The sequence below is a fragment of the Nicotiana sylvestris genome, chromosome 5 (genome assembly GCF_000393655.2).
Source record: "Nicotiana sylvestris chromosome 5, ASM39365v2, whole genome shotgun sequence".
Lineage (NCBI taxonomy): Eukaryota > Viridiplantae > Streptophyta > Magnoliopsida > Solanales > Solanaceae > Nicotiana > Nicotiana sylvestris.
Genome location: NC_091061.1, coordinates 177,052,722 through 177,069,231, shown reverse-complemented (window position 1 = coordinate 177,069,231; position 16,510 = coordinate 177,052,722). Strand labels below are relative to the sequence as shown.

At 35.3% G+C, this 16,510-nt stretch overlaps 2 protein-coding genes and 1 long non-coding RNA gene across 5 annotated transcripts; 1 reads left to right on the top strand and 2 right to left on the bottom strand.

Moving 5' to 3' along the window:
• The first annotated feature begins 674 nt into the window (after window positions 1-674).
• On the top strand, window positions 675-6,176 carry LOC104248007 (uncharacterized). The gene is made up of 6 exons (XM_009804178.2): window positions 675-820; window positions 1,272-1,366; window positions 3,990-4,251; window positions 4,339-4,535; window positions 4,719-4,906; window positions 5,474-6,176. The coding sequence occupies exons 2-6, from the start codon at window positions 1,272-1,274 to the stop codon at window positions 5,758-5,760; spliced, it is 1,029 nt and encodes a 342-aa protein (XP_009802480.1). The 5' UTR covers window positions 675-820; the 3' UTR covers window positions 5,761-6,176.
• A 1,092-nt stretch (window positions 6,177-7,268) lies between these two features.
• Window positions 7,269-8,804, bottom strand: LOC104248009 (uncharacterized). The gene is made up of 3 exons (XR_716367.2): window positions 8,765-8,804; window positions 8,497-8,664; window positions 7,269-7,564 (listed from the first exon to the last, which is right to left on the bottom strand). It is a non-coding gene; the product is annotated as an uncharacterized lncRNA (long non-coding RNA).
• A 1,236-nt stretch (window positions 8,805-10,040) lies between these two features.
• LOC104248010 (uncharacterized) lies at window positions 10,041-12,632 on the bottom strand. 3 transcript variants are annotated; one of them, XM_009804180.2, is made up of 4 exons: window positions 11,895-12,632; window positions 11,613-11,786; window positions 11,256-11,371; window positions 10,041-10,271 (listed from the first exon to the last, which is right to left on the bottom strand). In XM_009804180.2, exons 1-4 carry the CDS (start codon window positions 12,273-12,275, stop codon window positions 10,220-10,222), a joined length of 723 nt encoding a protein of 240 aa, XP_009802482.1. In that variant the 5' UTR covers window positions 12,276-12,632; the 3' UTR covers window positions 10,041-10,219. The 3 variants fall into 3 exon arrangements, with proteins under 3 accessions (XP_009802482.1, XP_009802483.1, XP_009802481.1); XM_009804181.2 differs by lacking the exon at window positions 10,041-10,271 and adding an exon at window positions 11,483-11,514 and having other exon boundaries at window positions 10,923-11,371; XM_009804179.2 differs by lacking the exon at window positions 10,041-10,271 and having other exon boundaries at window positions 10,923-11,371.
• Window positions 12,633-16,510: the final 3,878 nt, after the last annotated feature.

Sequence of the window (16,510 nt, the reverse complement as noted above, 5' to 3'; positions counted from 1 at the left end):
ACTCCTGTCCCGCAGTGGAAGCTGTAGCTGGAAGCTTCACTGTGGAGGCTGGCGGTCAAATGGAGCTGATTAGATCCACAGCTGAGATGAGGCCATCCCTGGAGTCAAATAGTTATCACCCGATGTATCATTGACGCGGACGAGGCTTCCTCGCATCATACCGTCGTTTCGTCGAAAGATGATTCGACGTCGTAATGCAAAGGCTGACCGGTTCTGCTTTATCTCTCATGGTTTTCAGATATTCCCCCTTCCAAGGGCGCTTTCTCGAGCCTTTTTCCCTCATCCCTTTTGGTTTGGGGACGACAAGTACTTCGTCTTGAATAGGACACCGGTGATCTCTACATTCACCTATGTAATGAAAATTTTGACTCCGCAGCTGCTTATACCTGTCAGAGGATGGATAATAATCCCATAACAAGTTATCCCAGGGTAAAACAGTAACATTGACAATCACATAATTAATACAATATACCAAACAATCAATAAAAAATAATACCAGGACAACTAATTCAATATAACTAATGTGTTCAAACCAAACAACTCCTAAAGATTTAAAGTGTAATCCGAGTCTAAAAGACTCAAACTAATTGTGAGAAGGCTAAACTTTAAATACTTTGTAAAGTGGTTATATGTGCACTTCTCCCCTTTCCTTTTCTTTTTTAAATCTTTTTTATTTTTTATTTTTCTCTTCAGTTTTCCAACTCCCATTCCTCTCTTCTACGTTCTCATGAATATCAAAATGCCGCTGATGAATTAAAGAATGTTCTATTTATTTACTGTCCGATACGCGAATTAAGTACGCAATTGTCAATCCAACCAGGTAATTTCCTTTTCTAATCCCTTAAATTCCTTCCAAAATTTTAATTTCAACTGTAAAAATAAAATCTTTTTTGAATATTTGGACCCTTTCTTCTATCTGAGTTTTGGAGCCAGAATTCAGTTACTAAATTTGTTACACTATATATAACATGTGACATTAAAGGATTTGATTTTTACTAATTTAAACTTAAAAATGAAGTCTTGTTGGAGAATTTAGACCCTTTTTCCTATCTGGGTATTGGAGCTAGATACATGTAACATCAGAAGATTTGATTTTTCCCAATTTAAACTGTAAAAATAAGATCTTGTTTGAAAAATTGGAACTTTTCTATCCGGGTATTGGAGCTAGAACGCCCCCCCCCCCCCCCCAACAAGTTTGCTAAATTGGTTAGATTATATATAACTTGTGACATTAACAGATTTCATTTTTACCCAATTTTGTGTGAGATCAGATGGCAGATCTTTATTGGATCACTTTCTTGGTAGTTCTATTTTGTCTTTTTGGAACATTTGATGCTAGTGCTGGAGATGCTGATCCTTTGTACAGGTAATGTTTCAATTTTTTTACCTTATGTTTCATATATTGTGTGAGCTTTTCCAATTTTTACTTCTGCTTTTGCAAAGATACAATGAACTGATGAAGATTGATTTTAACTGATTTGGGTTTCATTTCTTGTCTTAATCACAATTCCAATGTGTTGTAAAAGTTTTTTTTTTTTTTTTTTGAACTATGGTTCGTCGTGGAAAAGGTTTATTTTTCGCCTAAGAGGCCCTCAAACTTCTAAGTGGATTATGTAGTAGGTTATAAAACATGCAACAATAATTGAGGTATTAAATGAGTGTTCTTTAATCGTTAAATGAGGACGACTTTAAGAATGATATGCATTATTATACTCAGGAGATTGAGTCTAGTCGGTCTCGAGTTAAGAGTGGTTTAAGGTTTCAGCATATCAATCAACATGCTGGGATCGTCCATATGAATCCTACGTATCTCTTCCTTCCTATTCGGGCTCATTTCTTTCCAATACCAAATAAATTGTATTTAATAAAACTAGGAGTTCACTAAAACTAGAGTTTCTTTAATCATGCGAGTCTTCAATCCATGGATATATTAACTAGAATAAAATGACTCATGACAAGCCGACAAACAACAAACAAAATGTGAGTCTATCAACAACTACTAAGATTTCAATTCCACTTAATTGGTATAGGTTATATGGATCCTTTCCTTCAACTGTGTTTTGTTCTTAGTTAAATCCGTATTGATTTTGAGAGATTGTAGGTCTCTTTAGATAGCTTTGATCATGTAACCTTTGATTTCTCTCGACCCTTTATACCACATTCAATCTCATAAAAGGAAGTGTACGCATTCATACCATAATAAAATGAATCTTCTTATAGAAATAGAACTAAAAATCAAGAGCTTCGAGCCAATAAAGACTGAGAAGATTGACTCAAGAACCAATTTCATTCTGAGCTCCATTGTAGAATTCAGACCTAACCATTAAGTAGGAAGTGATGGGAGCGACGGATTCTGTAAACAACATAGAGGAAGAATGAAGGAAATATCTCATCGAGGTAATCATATTTCTTTCGATAAATATGCTCTTCAGGCACTTGACCCAATAACGAAAGTTTCGTAAGGGGACTGCACTGCGTCCCACCTACGGACCGGTTCTTATGGAGGTGAACAAAAACATGGCCGAACCATCTCAGGCGACCTTATCTCATTTCTCAAAATGTGGGGTTTGCAAGTTGACTAGTGGCAACTATCTCAACAGTTGGCTAGTTGGTGGTTGGTGGGAAATAGAGAGTAAAGTTGCAAGCATTAGGTAGACCTGAATAGTGAAAGTAATGAAAACCCTAGTTGTTGGAGGAGGCGGGAGATATTTGGCCTGGGAAATTAAGGAAAATATTAAGGTCGGAAAAGAGACAAGGAAGAGCTTAAACACATATCTGTCAAGTTCGTGATGTTAAAGGTTGAAAGACATTGGATTAAGCTTTCACTGTCTCGAGATATTGCATGGATTACCACTGATAGTTTGCAATGTATTTGAAAATATTGTGAAGGAATTCCTGTGCTAATTTCAGAATATAATCATGGAATATATTTCTAATTTAGGGAAGCTAGGAAGTTTAGAATGGTAACAGTAGCTCTAACTTAAATCCTGAAATACCAGCTTTTTTGTTGAACCATCTTATGTGAGAAGCTAATTTACTTTGGGGATAGCTCAACACAAACTAGTAAAGCTAATCTAAGTTGCTCGGACTCGGGTGCGGGTATCCGATACGGGCTCGAATCCGAGTGTCGGATTCGGCAAAATCTAAATTTTGAGATTCGGAGGTGCGGATCCAAGAGTGGATACGGGTGCGGGGATTTGGCTAAAAAATTCAAAATTATAAAAAAATAGAGCTATAAAGAGAAAAAAAAAAAAAAGCCATTCAAGGCCTTCCACCATCTCTACATCTATATCGCTGCTACTGTCTACCAGAAGTCCGAACTTAGAACACGACCCCTTGAATTCTTGGTTTTTCTGAAACACAAAGCAGCAAATATGAGACAAAAGTACTACAATATTGAAGGTATGCCATTTCCCAGGTCTTAAATCTGTTTTTATTTTAAATTTTGAAAAATCAAAATCTCAATTTCCCCCCAAATTTGTCGATGGACTCAAGTCAAAGTATCCGAAGTTAGTTGACCGAATCCGGGACATATCCCGCTCCCGCACCCGCTCCCGCACCCGCACCCGCTCCCGCTCCCGTGTCGAGACGGGTGCTGCACCAAAGACGAAACTTAGAAGCTAATACCAAAAAGGGACCAACTATTTACTATTGTTTCCCTTATATAAGCTGAAAACGACTCTTTTGTAAATTGGTTGTATGTTTGGTTATAGCCCTTTTTGTCAATCCAAGAAAATTTTGGTCGAAGAACATTATTTTTTTTGATAAGCAAATGCAGTTCATCACTTAGGTGATTCTTGTAGCGGATGTGCAACATGATTGTGGCTCACTGGTCTGTTTTGTTTCCAAATCAGTTTGAAAAAAATCTACTTCCTTTCCTCCCAAATAAAGTCTAAACCCAATACAATCACAATTTATGAATTTTCGCTGTAGTCTAGCACTTAAGAATCAGACAAGTTATTTATGAAGTATCAAATTCTATCATTTAGGGATTGTTTTGACCAATGTAAAAAGACTGGATGTGCTGGAGAAACATGTTTCCCGCATTGCAAAATTCCTTTAAATGGTTCTTCTTCTGATGACAACTGGTACTTGAAAGAGTCTCTATACCTGTGGTTGAAACAAGCGAATTGCCAAAGTGATTGCCAGTATCACTGCATGCTTCAAAGAGAAAAAGACCGAGCCACTCATGGATTTGGGCCTGTGAAATATCATGGGAAATGGCCATTCAAACGAGTGTTTGGGCTTCAGGTATGTTAATAAATGGCCTCTTGTCCTAAGTTCCAACAGCTTCAAGAAAGGTCCTCTTATTTCTGTAGTAACATTTTAATCTCTCAGGAGCCTGTGTCTGTTGCATTCTCCGCGCTTAACCTTGCAATGCATTTCCATGGATGGCTGTCCTTTTTCATGCTTATTTGCTACAAGTTACGATCAAAAGCTGATGAGAAGACCGGCTACAATTACACTTGTTTGTGGCACATTTACGCGTTCTTGTCTATGAACTCATGGCTATGGAGTGCTGTCTTCCACAGCCGGTAAGTTTATACTTTAGCAGTTTCGATAATGCCGATTTTGATTTCCTAACTTTACCAATGTAGAGTTTAGGCTTTTTTAAAATCGTATGTTGTTGGGATTTGTTGGCAGTGCCTACGACTTGAAGTTTATCTATTTTCTTGCAATATTACTTCAGTGTACCAATTTTCATTTATTTATTGCAGAGACATGGATTTTACAGAAAAGCTGGACTACTCATCTGCTGTGGCATTACTTGGATTTTCACTGATTATATCAATACTAAGAAGTTTCAGTGTAAAGAATGAGGCTGCGAGAGTTCTGGTTGCGGCTCCACTGCTTGCCTTTACAGTCACTCATATACTGTACCTGAACAACTATCAAATGGATTATGGTAATCTCGCAGTCTCTCTAGTTAAATACGTCAAAATGTGCATGCATTGCCAATAGGTATGTCGAGTGTATTTACGTAAAACAAGCATAAACTAGCTTTAACTCAAGTAAGAAAGGATAGAATGTAGTATTGATTTTGGGTCGAGTTATTTGCGTTTTGGTATTATGTGCGGTAGCAATACCAAATCAAATACGACGAGTAGCGGGGTCCTGAGCTAAGCCTTGGAATTTTAATGCCATAATGCTTTTTAAGTCCTCTTAGCCATTATCCTACTGCAATAATTCTTGGTAAAAATAATGCCGTGTTGTGGCAATTCCACCCGGAATGTAACGGGTTACTCTTACAACAAGGTCATTGTATAATGCTCAAGGCTCTCGGCTGAGTAGGGGGAGCAACTTTTAATTTATTATGAGCCCAAATGATTGATTCAGTAAGTTCTACTTCAGCAATTGTTGTTTGACACGATTTAGGTCTCAATAAAGGGTTGGAAAGCATAGGAAGCTTCTATTTTTTTTACTTACTTTCTGGTGTTTATATCTGATGATAATTATTGTGATAAATTCTCAGGATGGAATATGAAAGTTTGTGTAGTGATAGCTGTTTCTCAACTTCTAATTTGGGCATTCTGGGCTGGAATTAGCCGTCATCCTTCCCGATGGAAGTTATGGACGGTGGTTGGGGGAGGTGGCCTCGCTATGCTCCTCGAGATCTATGACTTCCCTCCATATCAAGGACTAGTAGATGCCCATGCACTTTGGCACGCCACCACAATCCCTTTGACCTATATCTGGTGGAGTTTCATCAAGGATGACGCAAAATTTGGAACTTCAAACTTGAGTAAGAAAGTGAAGTAGTGTTTTCGACTGGTTTATTTCAACCTGCTTGATCAGTTTTGACATCCACAGCTATATCAAGTACCCAATAGTAAATCCTTTTAGCTTCTTCTTTTGCTATGTTATTTTCTGTTGCAATTTCTTTTACCACTGGCCCGGTGTTATAGATTCGAGCCACATAGGGCCCATTTAAGGGGAAAGCACCCTACCGGTAATTTCTCCTTAGAGCTCGAAAAGATCTCTGGTTAAGGGTAGAGATTTTCGATCTTGTTGCTACTTCTGAGTAGAAGATTCTTGCTTGTGCAAGAAAGTCGACGTTTTGAGTTGATAGAATAGTATTTATATGCCCAATGAATTCAAAATTTGTTACAAAAATGTCCATTTACTTTGGATTAGATTGTAATGTTTTATTTGCAGAGATGACATTCATTTCTTCACATGATTTGCAGCATTTTTTGCTCTGTACTTCTGTCTTGCCAGGAAAAAATATTGTTTGTCTAAAAGGTTTTGCTTTGTTGTAGCATTGAATTGTGACTTTCTCTGATGCAATGGGTTTGAAACACTTAAAAAGCAAACTTAGTGCCTTGTATATACTTGTGACGTTAGGGGTGGCAAATGCGGGAGAAATTCAAAAATAGCCAGATTTACAACTAGTCGTTCAAAAATAGTCCAGTTTCAAAAGTAATCGAAATTTAGCCACTTTTCATGTAAAGATAAATTTGAGCGAAAACACTGGTCAAAACCCGGAAAATACGCCAGTATATTATACTGGAGTTCCAGCATAAGTATGCTTGAACTCCAGCATATTATACTGGAGTTCCAGGATAAGTATGCTGGAACTCCAGCATAATATGATGGAGTTCCAGCAAGTATAATTGTCCAGTATAATATACTGGAGTTTAGAGCACCGTTGCTCCAGCCTCCGGTATATTATACTAGGTCAGCAAAGTATACCGGTCCAGCATAATATGCTGGAGTTCATACACAGGTGCACCGAACTCACCGAACTCTAGTATATTATGCTAGACCGGTCTCTGTTGCAGCAAAATAGTGGCTATTTTTCATTGACTTCGTAAACGCTGGTTATTTTTGAATGACCAGTCCGAAAACTGGCTATACCGTCCTATTTTTACGGCAAATGCGCGCCCAAAACAACCCATTTTCAAAATCCTTCTAGCCCAAGCCCATTATAACTTGGGTGGGTTGGGTGGGTCAAATGGATTTGGGTTAGTTTTACCACCCCTACTTGTGTATTCGATTTCCACATGGCCGCGACTCACAATTCTTGAAATTCTAATAAATTAACACCAACAGAGGGGGTAGAGAGTCTGTTTCCGAAAGACCCTCGGCTCAAGAAGACGAAAAAAGACAATATCAGTACCACCAACAGAGACCATATGAATATTAACAGCATCATAAAGACCAGAAAATATATGAAATGCAAAAGTGATAGCCAGTAAAAAGACCCGGCACTATGAAAATGAAGGAGTAGAGAGACATAACATTAACCACTAGTAGTCTAAGACAAAAATCCTGTCAGACTAGCCTCACATAGGTATGAAGTAGAAATAGATTCAGCTACCTCCTAACATATAACCTTAATACTCGACCTCCGCAGCTTAGAGTGAATGATGGACTTGTCCTCCCATTTGAACATGAAAGTAGTTGCTTGATCAAACAGAGACGGGGACTTTAACCACCAATAGCAAACGCTTTTCATTTCCTTCTCAATTGTGTACGTACTGACTTCTTTTAATTGACGTTGCCACGAGTAGAAACACTTGGTTTTGGTATTATCTGAGCATCCTATTAATGTAGACAGCACCTGTACTTCAAATGAAGAATGGACTAATGATTATAGGGCAAATGGTTATTGCATGTTTACGTCTTAGATTTAACTTAACACATTTCACTGACAACGTATTTCTACTTGTTGTAATGTGTTACCTAATTTTTTTTAGGCCACAAATGCACTTAATGAACGATATATTTTTTAATGATCTGATTGTATAAATTTATTTTACGCTATCAATATACAAAAGTTAAATTCTTATGGAGTATATCTGGAAATTTACTGCTAGCTTAGCTGTTTGTTTTGATTTTCTTATCATATTTAGTTTTCTTATCTCTTGAAGGAATGAACAACATATTTACCATAATTGAGTTTTCCTTTTTCTTGTAAGGAAATTACAAATCTTTCATATTTGGCTAGTCACTTTTCTTGGAAGAAAAGGTCTGGACTTCTATAAATTGAGGATCCTTCCTTCTCATTCAGTAGCATCCACAATTAGTGGCGGATCAAGAATTTTTATCACGGGGTGTCAAAATATAAATAATTAGATATGAAAAATCAAGGGGAGTCAACGTATAGTAAATATACGTAAAATAAAAAAATTATCTAGCAAAGTGGTGTAATTTTCCGGCGAAGGGGTGTCGCTTGACACCCCTTGTTTCAATGTGGCTCCGCCAATGTCCACAATGTAGCCATATGGGATTTTCGGTACGAGTGTTAGCCTACAACTTGTGTTTGACTCTTTGCGAGGTTGTTCTCTCAATATTTTCTACTCTCTTTTATATAGCAGATTGCTTATCTTCATCCGTAGACGTAAGTCAATTAACTGAACCATGTTAAATGTTTGTGTCTCATTTGATATATTTCTCTTTTATTGTCTAATTTATCGTTGTTCAATGTTTGCTTTACTAGCTTCCGCAAACTAGCTACGTTTGAAAGGATATCCAAATAAAGCAAGAAATTACCTGGAGTACTTTGCTATGCAGTATTGACATGGTCTTGGGATACATGTCCATTAAATCATCTATGAATGATTCAAGATGCAATATAGGTCTAATGAGTATCCTGACTTCATCTTCACTTTGCGGAATGACAATTTCTTTTGGATCTTCATATATAAAGATGGCTTTACTCTGCAATATTGTCAATGACATAACTTAATTCAAATTCAAGAAGTAATGCATCAATTATTCAAGTAATACAAAGAACTGAAAAAGGATTGAAAACTCTTACCTTCTTGCAAAATATTGCTAATATAAGACCTTTAGAATAGTCGAACTTTTGAACAAAGTGAAGACGTTGAAGGGCATTTTGTCACCCTCAAAAACAAATTCCGTCAAATTTGGAGCTTGAATCTTGACTTGTTCTAGATTCCTCAACTTTGATAAGGTCAACTTCTTAAGTTTTTCATTCACAATCTCTATATTTTTCAGCTCATAGCAACTTGTTAGATCCAATTCTGAAATATTTGAGTGCTTAGAGAATATGTCTTGAAACTGTTGATCTGTGATGCTGGTACAATTCAGTTCGAGTATTTCTAAAGTATTGTAAGCATCTAAAATTGCAATATTGCGAGGAACAAGACTGTCATCGATGTATTTGCTCAATCCAAATAGTCGAAGCTTTGGAGCCTGAACTATCACACTTTCGAGTTCGCACCTTGATACAACCAAATTTTGCAGATGTACTAGGCCAAAAACATGCAACTTGTTTATACCCTCGCAATCAACTAGTATTATATTCCCAATGAAAGAAGATTTTTAAGATTACATAAGTTTTGTTAAACATGTGGTTTTAAGGATTGGTCAACCAACTTTACAAAATCTCCAGGGGACTTATAGGTATAGGTTTTGCAGCCTTCTTGACTGAGTACCAGTTTAGGTCGTGAAGTCCAAAAATTGTACCATCTCTTAGACAAGACACAAGTTTGAGCCGCCTCTTTCGGGGTAATTTCAGTCTGGCATAAGATGTGATGAATGATATGCACATGCAACTCTGATATTCTATCCTTGCAACCAACTCTTTTTGCCTCCATCTTTGATTATGCTAGTCAGGGGCGAAGCCACATGCTTGAAAGGGTGGTCAACTGATCACCCTTCGTCGGAAAATTATACTGAGTATATAAGTAAAATATTAGGTTTTATAGGTATATAACATATATTGAATACTCTTTGTCGGAATTTTTTTCATTTGAACACCCTTGAAAAAGTTTCTGGCATCGCCACTGATGCTAGCATACGTTCTTGAAACAGGGAAACTACGATATCATATGGAAAGTTTTTCCTATCCGTACTTGAAAATTTTGAAAATTTTGGAAAGACATATACTCTTTATATGTCTCATCCTGTCAAATTTGATTTTTCTGTTGCATTATTATGTGTAATAACATGTATTGAGCAATTTAGGGAAACGCTACTTACCAATTTTTAGGTTTTAAATAGAAGAAAAACACTAAAAATCTACATTCAGTCTCCAAAGAATCTTTGCAAATAAACTGCAATTTCTTAACTTTTATTCATATAATGCTGAGAAAACTTGAGGGGCATTGCAGCATCTTTTTTCTTTGTTGAATTGGCAGGGTCGCGTTATTTGAACAGTTTCTTGGCTGATGATCATAACAAAGGAAGATTGTACTGCCTTTTTACCTCATTGCAATTTGCAGCACCTATTGACCCGCCCATTATTGACTCAATCCATTTTGACCAGCCCAAAATCGGCCCAACCCGCCGATTTGACACCCCTATTCAAGTATATGGAAGAAGAACATTAATGGAATTCCCATGTGGACTTTCTAGCAAAAAGTTAAGCTCTTGGTCCAGGAAACTTTTAATTATGTGGATAAAATGGAGAGAAAAGTTCAAACAACAGGACAAGATTGAATATAGATAAAATGCTGAATTTCTTCAAGTCTAAAAAAAAACATGAAGCTACACTGTAGCAAAAATGCTAGACTTAGATGACGTGGACGCAAACACTGCATTTTTTCATAGTGTTATTAAAGATAAAAGAGAGAAACTCAACAAAAAAAAGAAAGGGCAGCCTGGTGCACAGAGCATCATACATTCACGCAGTACCGCATCCAAAGGAGAGTGATGTAGACTGTCTACCGTAATGTTAAGCATTAGTGGCTGTTTCCCTGGCTTGACCCCTGACCTATATAGGTCACACAGAGACAACTTTACCGTTGTTCTAATGCTCCGCTCCAAAAGAAGGAAACTCAACATTGAGAAATTCTTAAAAAATGAGCAGGGAGTCTGGCTTGGACAAAAGAGATGATATCTCAAATGCTGCTGCTCAATTTTTTCAGAAGATGTTCTCACACAGAAAGCTAGCTACACAGATCTTGATTTGATGACAATCATAAAACATTCTAGCAAGATATTATTTTTAATTCAGTCACTTTGCAATATACAATAATTTGAACACGATAATTAATGTATGAGAGAAACTGAAGGAGGAGAGGGAACATGAAAGGAAATAATTAAAACAAAGGGGGAGATCTTAGCCAGAACCACATAGGCAGATTATTCTAGACTGAGTTTAATAAGTTCAACTGAATTTATCATGAATATTTATAATAGACCATATTTATTCAGAACATACTAAGACTAAATGTTGGATGTATCTATGGCCCTTCAGACAATCATACCAAGCTTGTTATTACCATTTGAACATGAAAGTAGTCAGTTGATCAAACAGAGTCGCGTAATTTAACCAACTATACCGAAGGGCGTCCATTTCGTTCTCAATTGTGTACATATTGACTTCTTTCAATCGATGCTGCGAGTAGGAGCGCTTGGTTTTGGCATCATCTGGGCATCCTATTAAGGTAGGCAACACCTGTGTATTTGAAACAAAACCATATGATACAGAGAATAGACTAATGATTATAGGACAATCAATCAACATTAAGCAAATGCCTATTCTGACATGTTATAATAAGTTATGTACCTTATGTTTTAGGTCACTAATTCCACTTTTACCTGCACATATTTTTTTGTATGATTTAAAAATAAAGTCTTATATCCAACATTAGCTAGCTACGCGTTTGAAAGGATATCCAAAATAAGCAAGAAATTACCTGGAGTAGTTTGCTATTTGTAATTGGAAGTATTGACTGTGTCTTGGAATAAATTTTCATGAACTCATTTATGAATGATTCAAGATGCTTCACAGGTCTAAATAGTATCGTGACTTTATCAAATGGAGGAACAACAGTTTCTTTTGGATCTTCATATAGAAAGATCGTTTCACTCTGCAATATTGTCAATGACTAAAATTTTAACCAAATTCAAGATGTAATACAAACAACTAAACTTTTATTTTGAGACTCATGGAGCAAAAAAAGATTGAAAACTCTTACCTTCTCACAAAGTATTTCTAATATGAAACCATTAGAGTAGTTGAGCTTTTGAACAAAGTGAGAAAGGTTGAAGGGCATTTTGTGACCCTCAAAAACAAATTCTGTCAAATTTGGAGCTTGAATCTTGACTTGTTCCAAATTCCTCCACTTCGATAAGGTCAACTTCTTGAGTTTTTCGCTCACAATCTCTATATTTTTAAGCTCATAGCATCTTTCTAGATCCAATTCTGAAATGTTTGAGTGCTTAGAGAACATGTCTTGAAACTGTTGCTCTGTGATCGCACCCCAGAGTTTGAGTGTTTCTATAGTATTGTAAGCATCCACATTTGCAATTTTGCAAGGAACAAGATTATCCTCACTTCCCTTGTTTAACTGTGCCATCTCTCCACATCCAAAGTATCGAAGATTTGGAGCCTGGACTATCAAGCTTCTGAGTCTGTCCAATATACCCAATACAACCACCAAATTCTCCAGATGTACTAGGCCAAAAATATGTAATTTGTTTATTTCCTTGCAATTAATTAGTTGTAGAGTCCTGATGAATGGGCATCTGGCGAAAACTGTCTGCAATTGGTCGTCTAATATATAGACATTCCGCAAATCAAGGATTTTTAGATTACAGAATGTTATGATGTTAGTTGTGCTAAGATCAAATTCAAACTTGCACCTCTTTAGTTTCAATGTTTTCAGCTCTCTAGCTGCATAAATAGCATTAGGTAAACTATAGTAGTACGTATCAAAATTCCTAGGGCGAAGATCTAACACTTTGACGTTAAGTTTAACCACCAAATAAATCCAACGATCTATATGAGAAGCCAATTTTTTGTGATGATATTCACATTTAATGCTGAATTGCTCAAGACATAACTTGTTTTCAACATGGGGTCGTAGGGACCGATCAACATACTTGACAAAATTTTCCCAAGACTTTCGTTCATGATTGAGTACCAGATTAGGCCGTGAAATCCAAAAATTGTACCATCTCTTGGACAAGACACATGTTTGAGCCACCTCTTTCAGGGTAATTTCAGTCTGGTATAACATCTGATGAATGATTTGCACAGGCAACTCTGATATTCTATCATCATCACAAACACTTTTTGCCATTCGGATGACAATTATTTAAAGGATAACCAGGTATTATAAAGTATTTATTGTTTAGTCATTTACGAATCAAATACACATCTACGTGATCAAAGTTGAAAATCACAGGTTTTAAAGTTCCAACTACCAGGCCTATTTTAAACCCAAACATTCTTCCAAGTGATAAAAAATTACAGTTTCCCCACATATCCTTTTATTATTATTTTTTTCTTAAACTAAATGACTGAAGGTAATAAGTTGAGAAAATTACTGGAGAGGATATATACAAGTAGTACGGACACAAAAAATTTCCATAAGATATCCTACTTTTTTGTGAACAATTTCCACTAGGAATCTGAAATATTGTACTCTTTAATAGAGGTATAGCAGAGAGGGTAAGTAGCATTATTAATTCTGTGTAAATTATGGAGGCAAAAAGAATTTGCGGCGAGGATAGAATATCATAGTTGCCTCTACAAATCATTCATCAGATCTTATGCCAGACCGAAATGACCCCAAAAGACAGCGGCTAGAATTTGTGTCTTGTCTAAGGGATGGTACAATCTTTTGACTTCACGACCTAATCTGGCCTTTCTAAAAGAAAAGAGAAGAGAGGTAGTCGCAGCAGTAGAAGGAGCCCTAAACCCTGAGGATCACTCGGCCCCGACCGGTCAATCTCCTGTTGTCATTGCTATCTCGTGCGCGAAGGGTTGCCCATGCTCCTAATTAAGTCCATCCGGGTCTTCCTTCCATCTTTAAATTAAGGTTCAGACTCAATCGGCTGACCTCAGTCAAGAACTAGATTACACCAATGATAGCTATATGTCCCCCAACGAGTTTTTCAAGTTGGTTGATCAATCCCTGCGGCCCCATCTTGAACAAAACATACGTCTTAAACAATTCAGTCTTACATGTGAAAATAATCATCAAGAATTGGCTTCTCATATAGATTGTTGGATTGATTTGGTGGTAAAACATAACGTCAAAGTGTTGGAGCTTCACTCTTGGAATTTTGATACGTACTATAATTTACCTAAGACTATTTATGCAGCTAGAGAGATGACAACATTTGGAATTTGATATTAGCACAACTAAAATCATAACATTTTGTAATCTTAAAATCCTCGACTTGCAGAGTGTCCATGTCTTAGAAGACCAATTGCAAAGAGTTATCGTTAGATGCCCATTCTTCAACTATTTAGTTGCGAGGGTATGAATAAATTACATGTTTTTGGTTAAATATTTGGTCATACTTGTCTACAATATACAAAAACAATTAATTATTAAAAAATTTCCAAATTTCCAACCGATTTCAGTCGGAAATATATCAAATATTTATATAATGTATAAAAATAATTATTTATTAAAATTTTCCAAATTCCCGACCGAAATCAGTTGGAAAGTTTGAAATAATTATTTCATGCACAAGACAAAAATTATATATATTTATTAACCAACCGAGATAAGTTATAATTAAATATTTCCGACCGATTTCGGTCGGAAAAATGATTTTAAAATAATTAAAATACAAATTTATTAATATTTGTGTGTGAGTGCGAGTAATATATATTATTTCACACCGGACAAAATAGTCATTTAATTATTTCCCTAATATTTAACATTTTGAAGTCAACTAAAACTTCACTTATTTAAAAGTTTCCTTATTTGAACGACTACACAAAAAAATCTAATATTTAGGATATCAAAATCAATTACATTTACCATACACAATATTATAAGATTATAATACTAAAAATATAAATGTTTACGTGTTATATTTCCTAAAAGGATGTGCATATAATCAATGGAAGGAAACGACCAAACTTATAATAGAATATCCCGACCATAATTTGAAAACTAACAAAGGCAGCAAATTTTTGATATTAAAATAGCTATTTTAAAATTATGGTCTTAATTAACTGATTAAAAAAAATTCAATTCAATTATTTTTTAACTTTATCATATTATGTTTCAAATTTACTGAAAGAAAACTTGAAATTGTTCTTCAGGTTCAAATAATCTAATTTAAGAGGAGATAAAGAGATATATCAATACGGCCTTATCAATTCACTTATTTATATTAAGCATATGCTAATTAATCCAAAAATTAAGAAGATAATTAAATAACTTCGATAAGTGAAAAGCGAGAAATCATAATAAAGCATCTGAGAATTTATGTAGGACATGATTTTTTTAAGCTAGCTAAATAGGATTAACATTCGTCATTTTTAGGACCTTATATTATTTTCTATAATTTTTTTAATAACTCATATACATTGGTTAATATGGATATACAAATATTTAACAGTTATATATTTATGATTATAGAGTACACGTGCAAAGCGCGTACCCTAAGACTAGTTATATTAAAAGCGCGAATGTCTTTAGTGAAATGTTGTTCGCCTTTTTTACCCTTAAAAATTGATTTTATATTGGACAAAACTGTCATATGATTATTTTTTAATATTTGGATCTTGAAAGCAATTTTGAAAGCTACTATATATTTTATTATTAAAAATGTTCCTTATTTAAACGAAATGCGTTGGAAGTCTTAAATATTTGGACAGTACAATCTATTAAGCGGAAATGGGAAACAGGTAAGGGGAAAAAACACAGTCTATTTAGATTTTTCTTTATTATTTTTTGAGCCAAGAGTATTATTTTTATTCTATAATATACAAATATTATTAATTCTTCCGATATATTGCTTTGGACTAACACCTTTATTATATTTTCATACTTCTAATACAAATAAGTGCAACAAACTATGAAGCTTTTAGACAGTTTTAATATGCATACTAAGAAGCCTTTAGACAATTTCAGTATGTTCTACACAAAAAGTTTAAGTAAAAAAGATACCGTTACTGATTCAAACTAAGGACAAAATATCCAACATTCAATATGACTTTGGGATTTTATCTTGTAGAGCTTCGAATATTTTTTCCAGAGTACTACATGAATTTCTTATCTTCTAAAGCTAACAAATCTGTGACTCGTGATTCAGGCAATCCAACCTTCCGTGTGTAAGGCGGAAGCCCCCAAAAATAGTTTTCAAAAAATGGGTGATCAAAAGATCGAATTACTATGCCTATCTTGGTGGTCGTTACTTTTAGTGGTCTATCTTTTTGGTCCTCTTCTTGTTCTATTGATCAGAAGCATCCAGCAGCACCACGCCGGTTTAGAATTCGATTCTAAGGAATCTCGCTTTAGTATATCTATTGTAAAAGCCTATGGTGTTTTCAACTAAAACAGTAAGTTGTTATTCATATTCTTATTGCATGTATGCTTATATATTTGTATATTTTATTATCTTTAATCATGCGATTATTATGTATTTCATTAAATTTTGATTTTTTTTTTATGGAATTAGATTCCTGACAAACACGGTGATGATTGATGCATTTTTAGTACTATTCCATTTATTCTTGGTATTTTTTATCTTCGAAATTAGAATCAATATTCTTTTCAAATGAGCTTTTTTGGGTTGAGGGGATGTGTTGAGGATTTCATATCACTTTGATTGTCCATTGTAA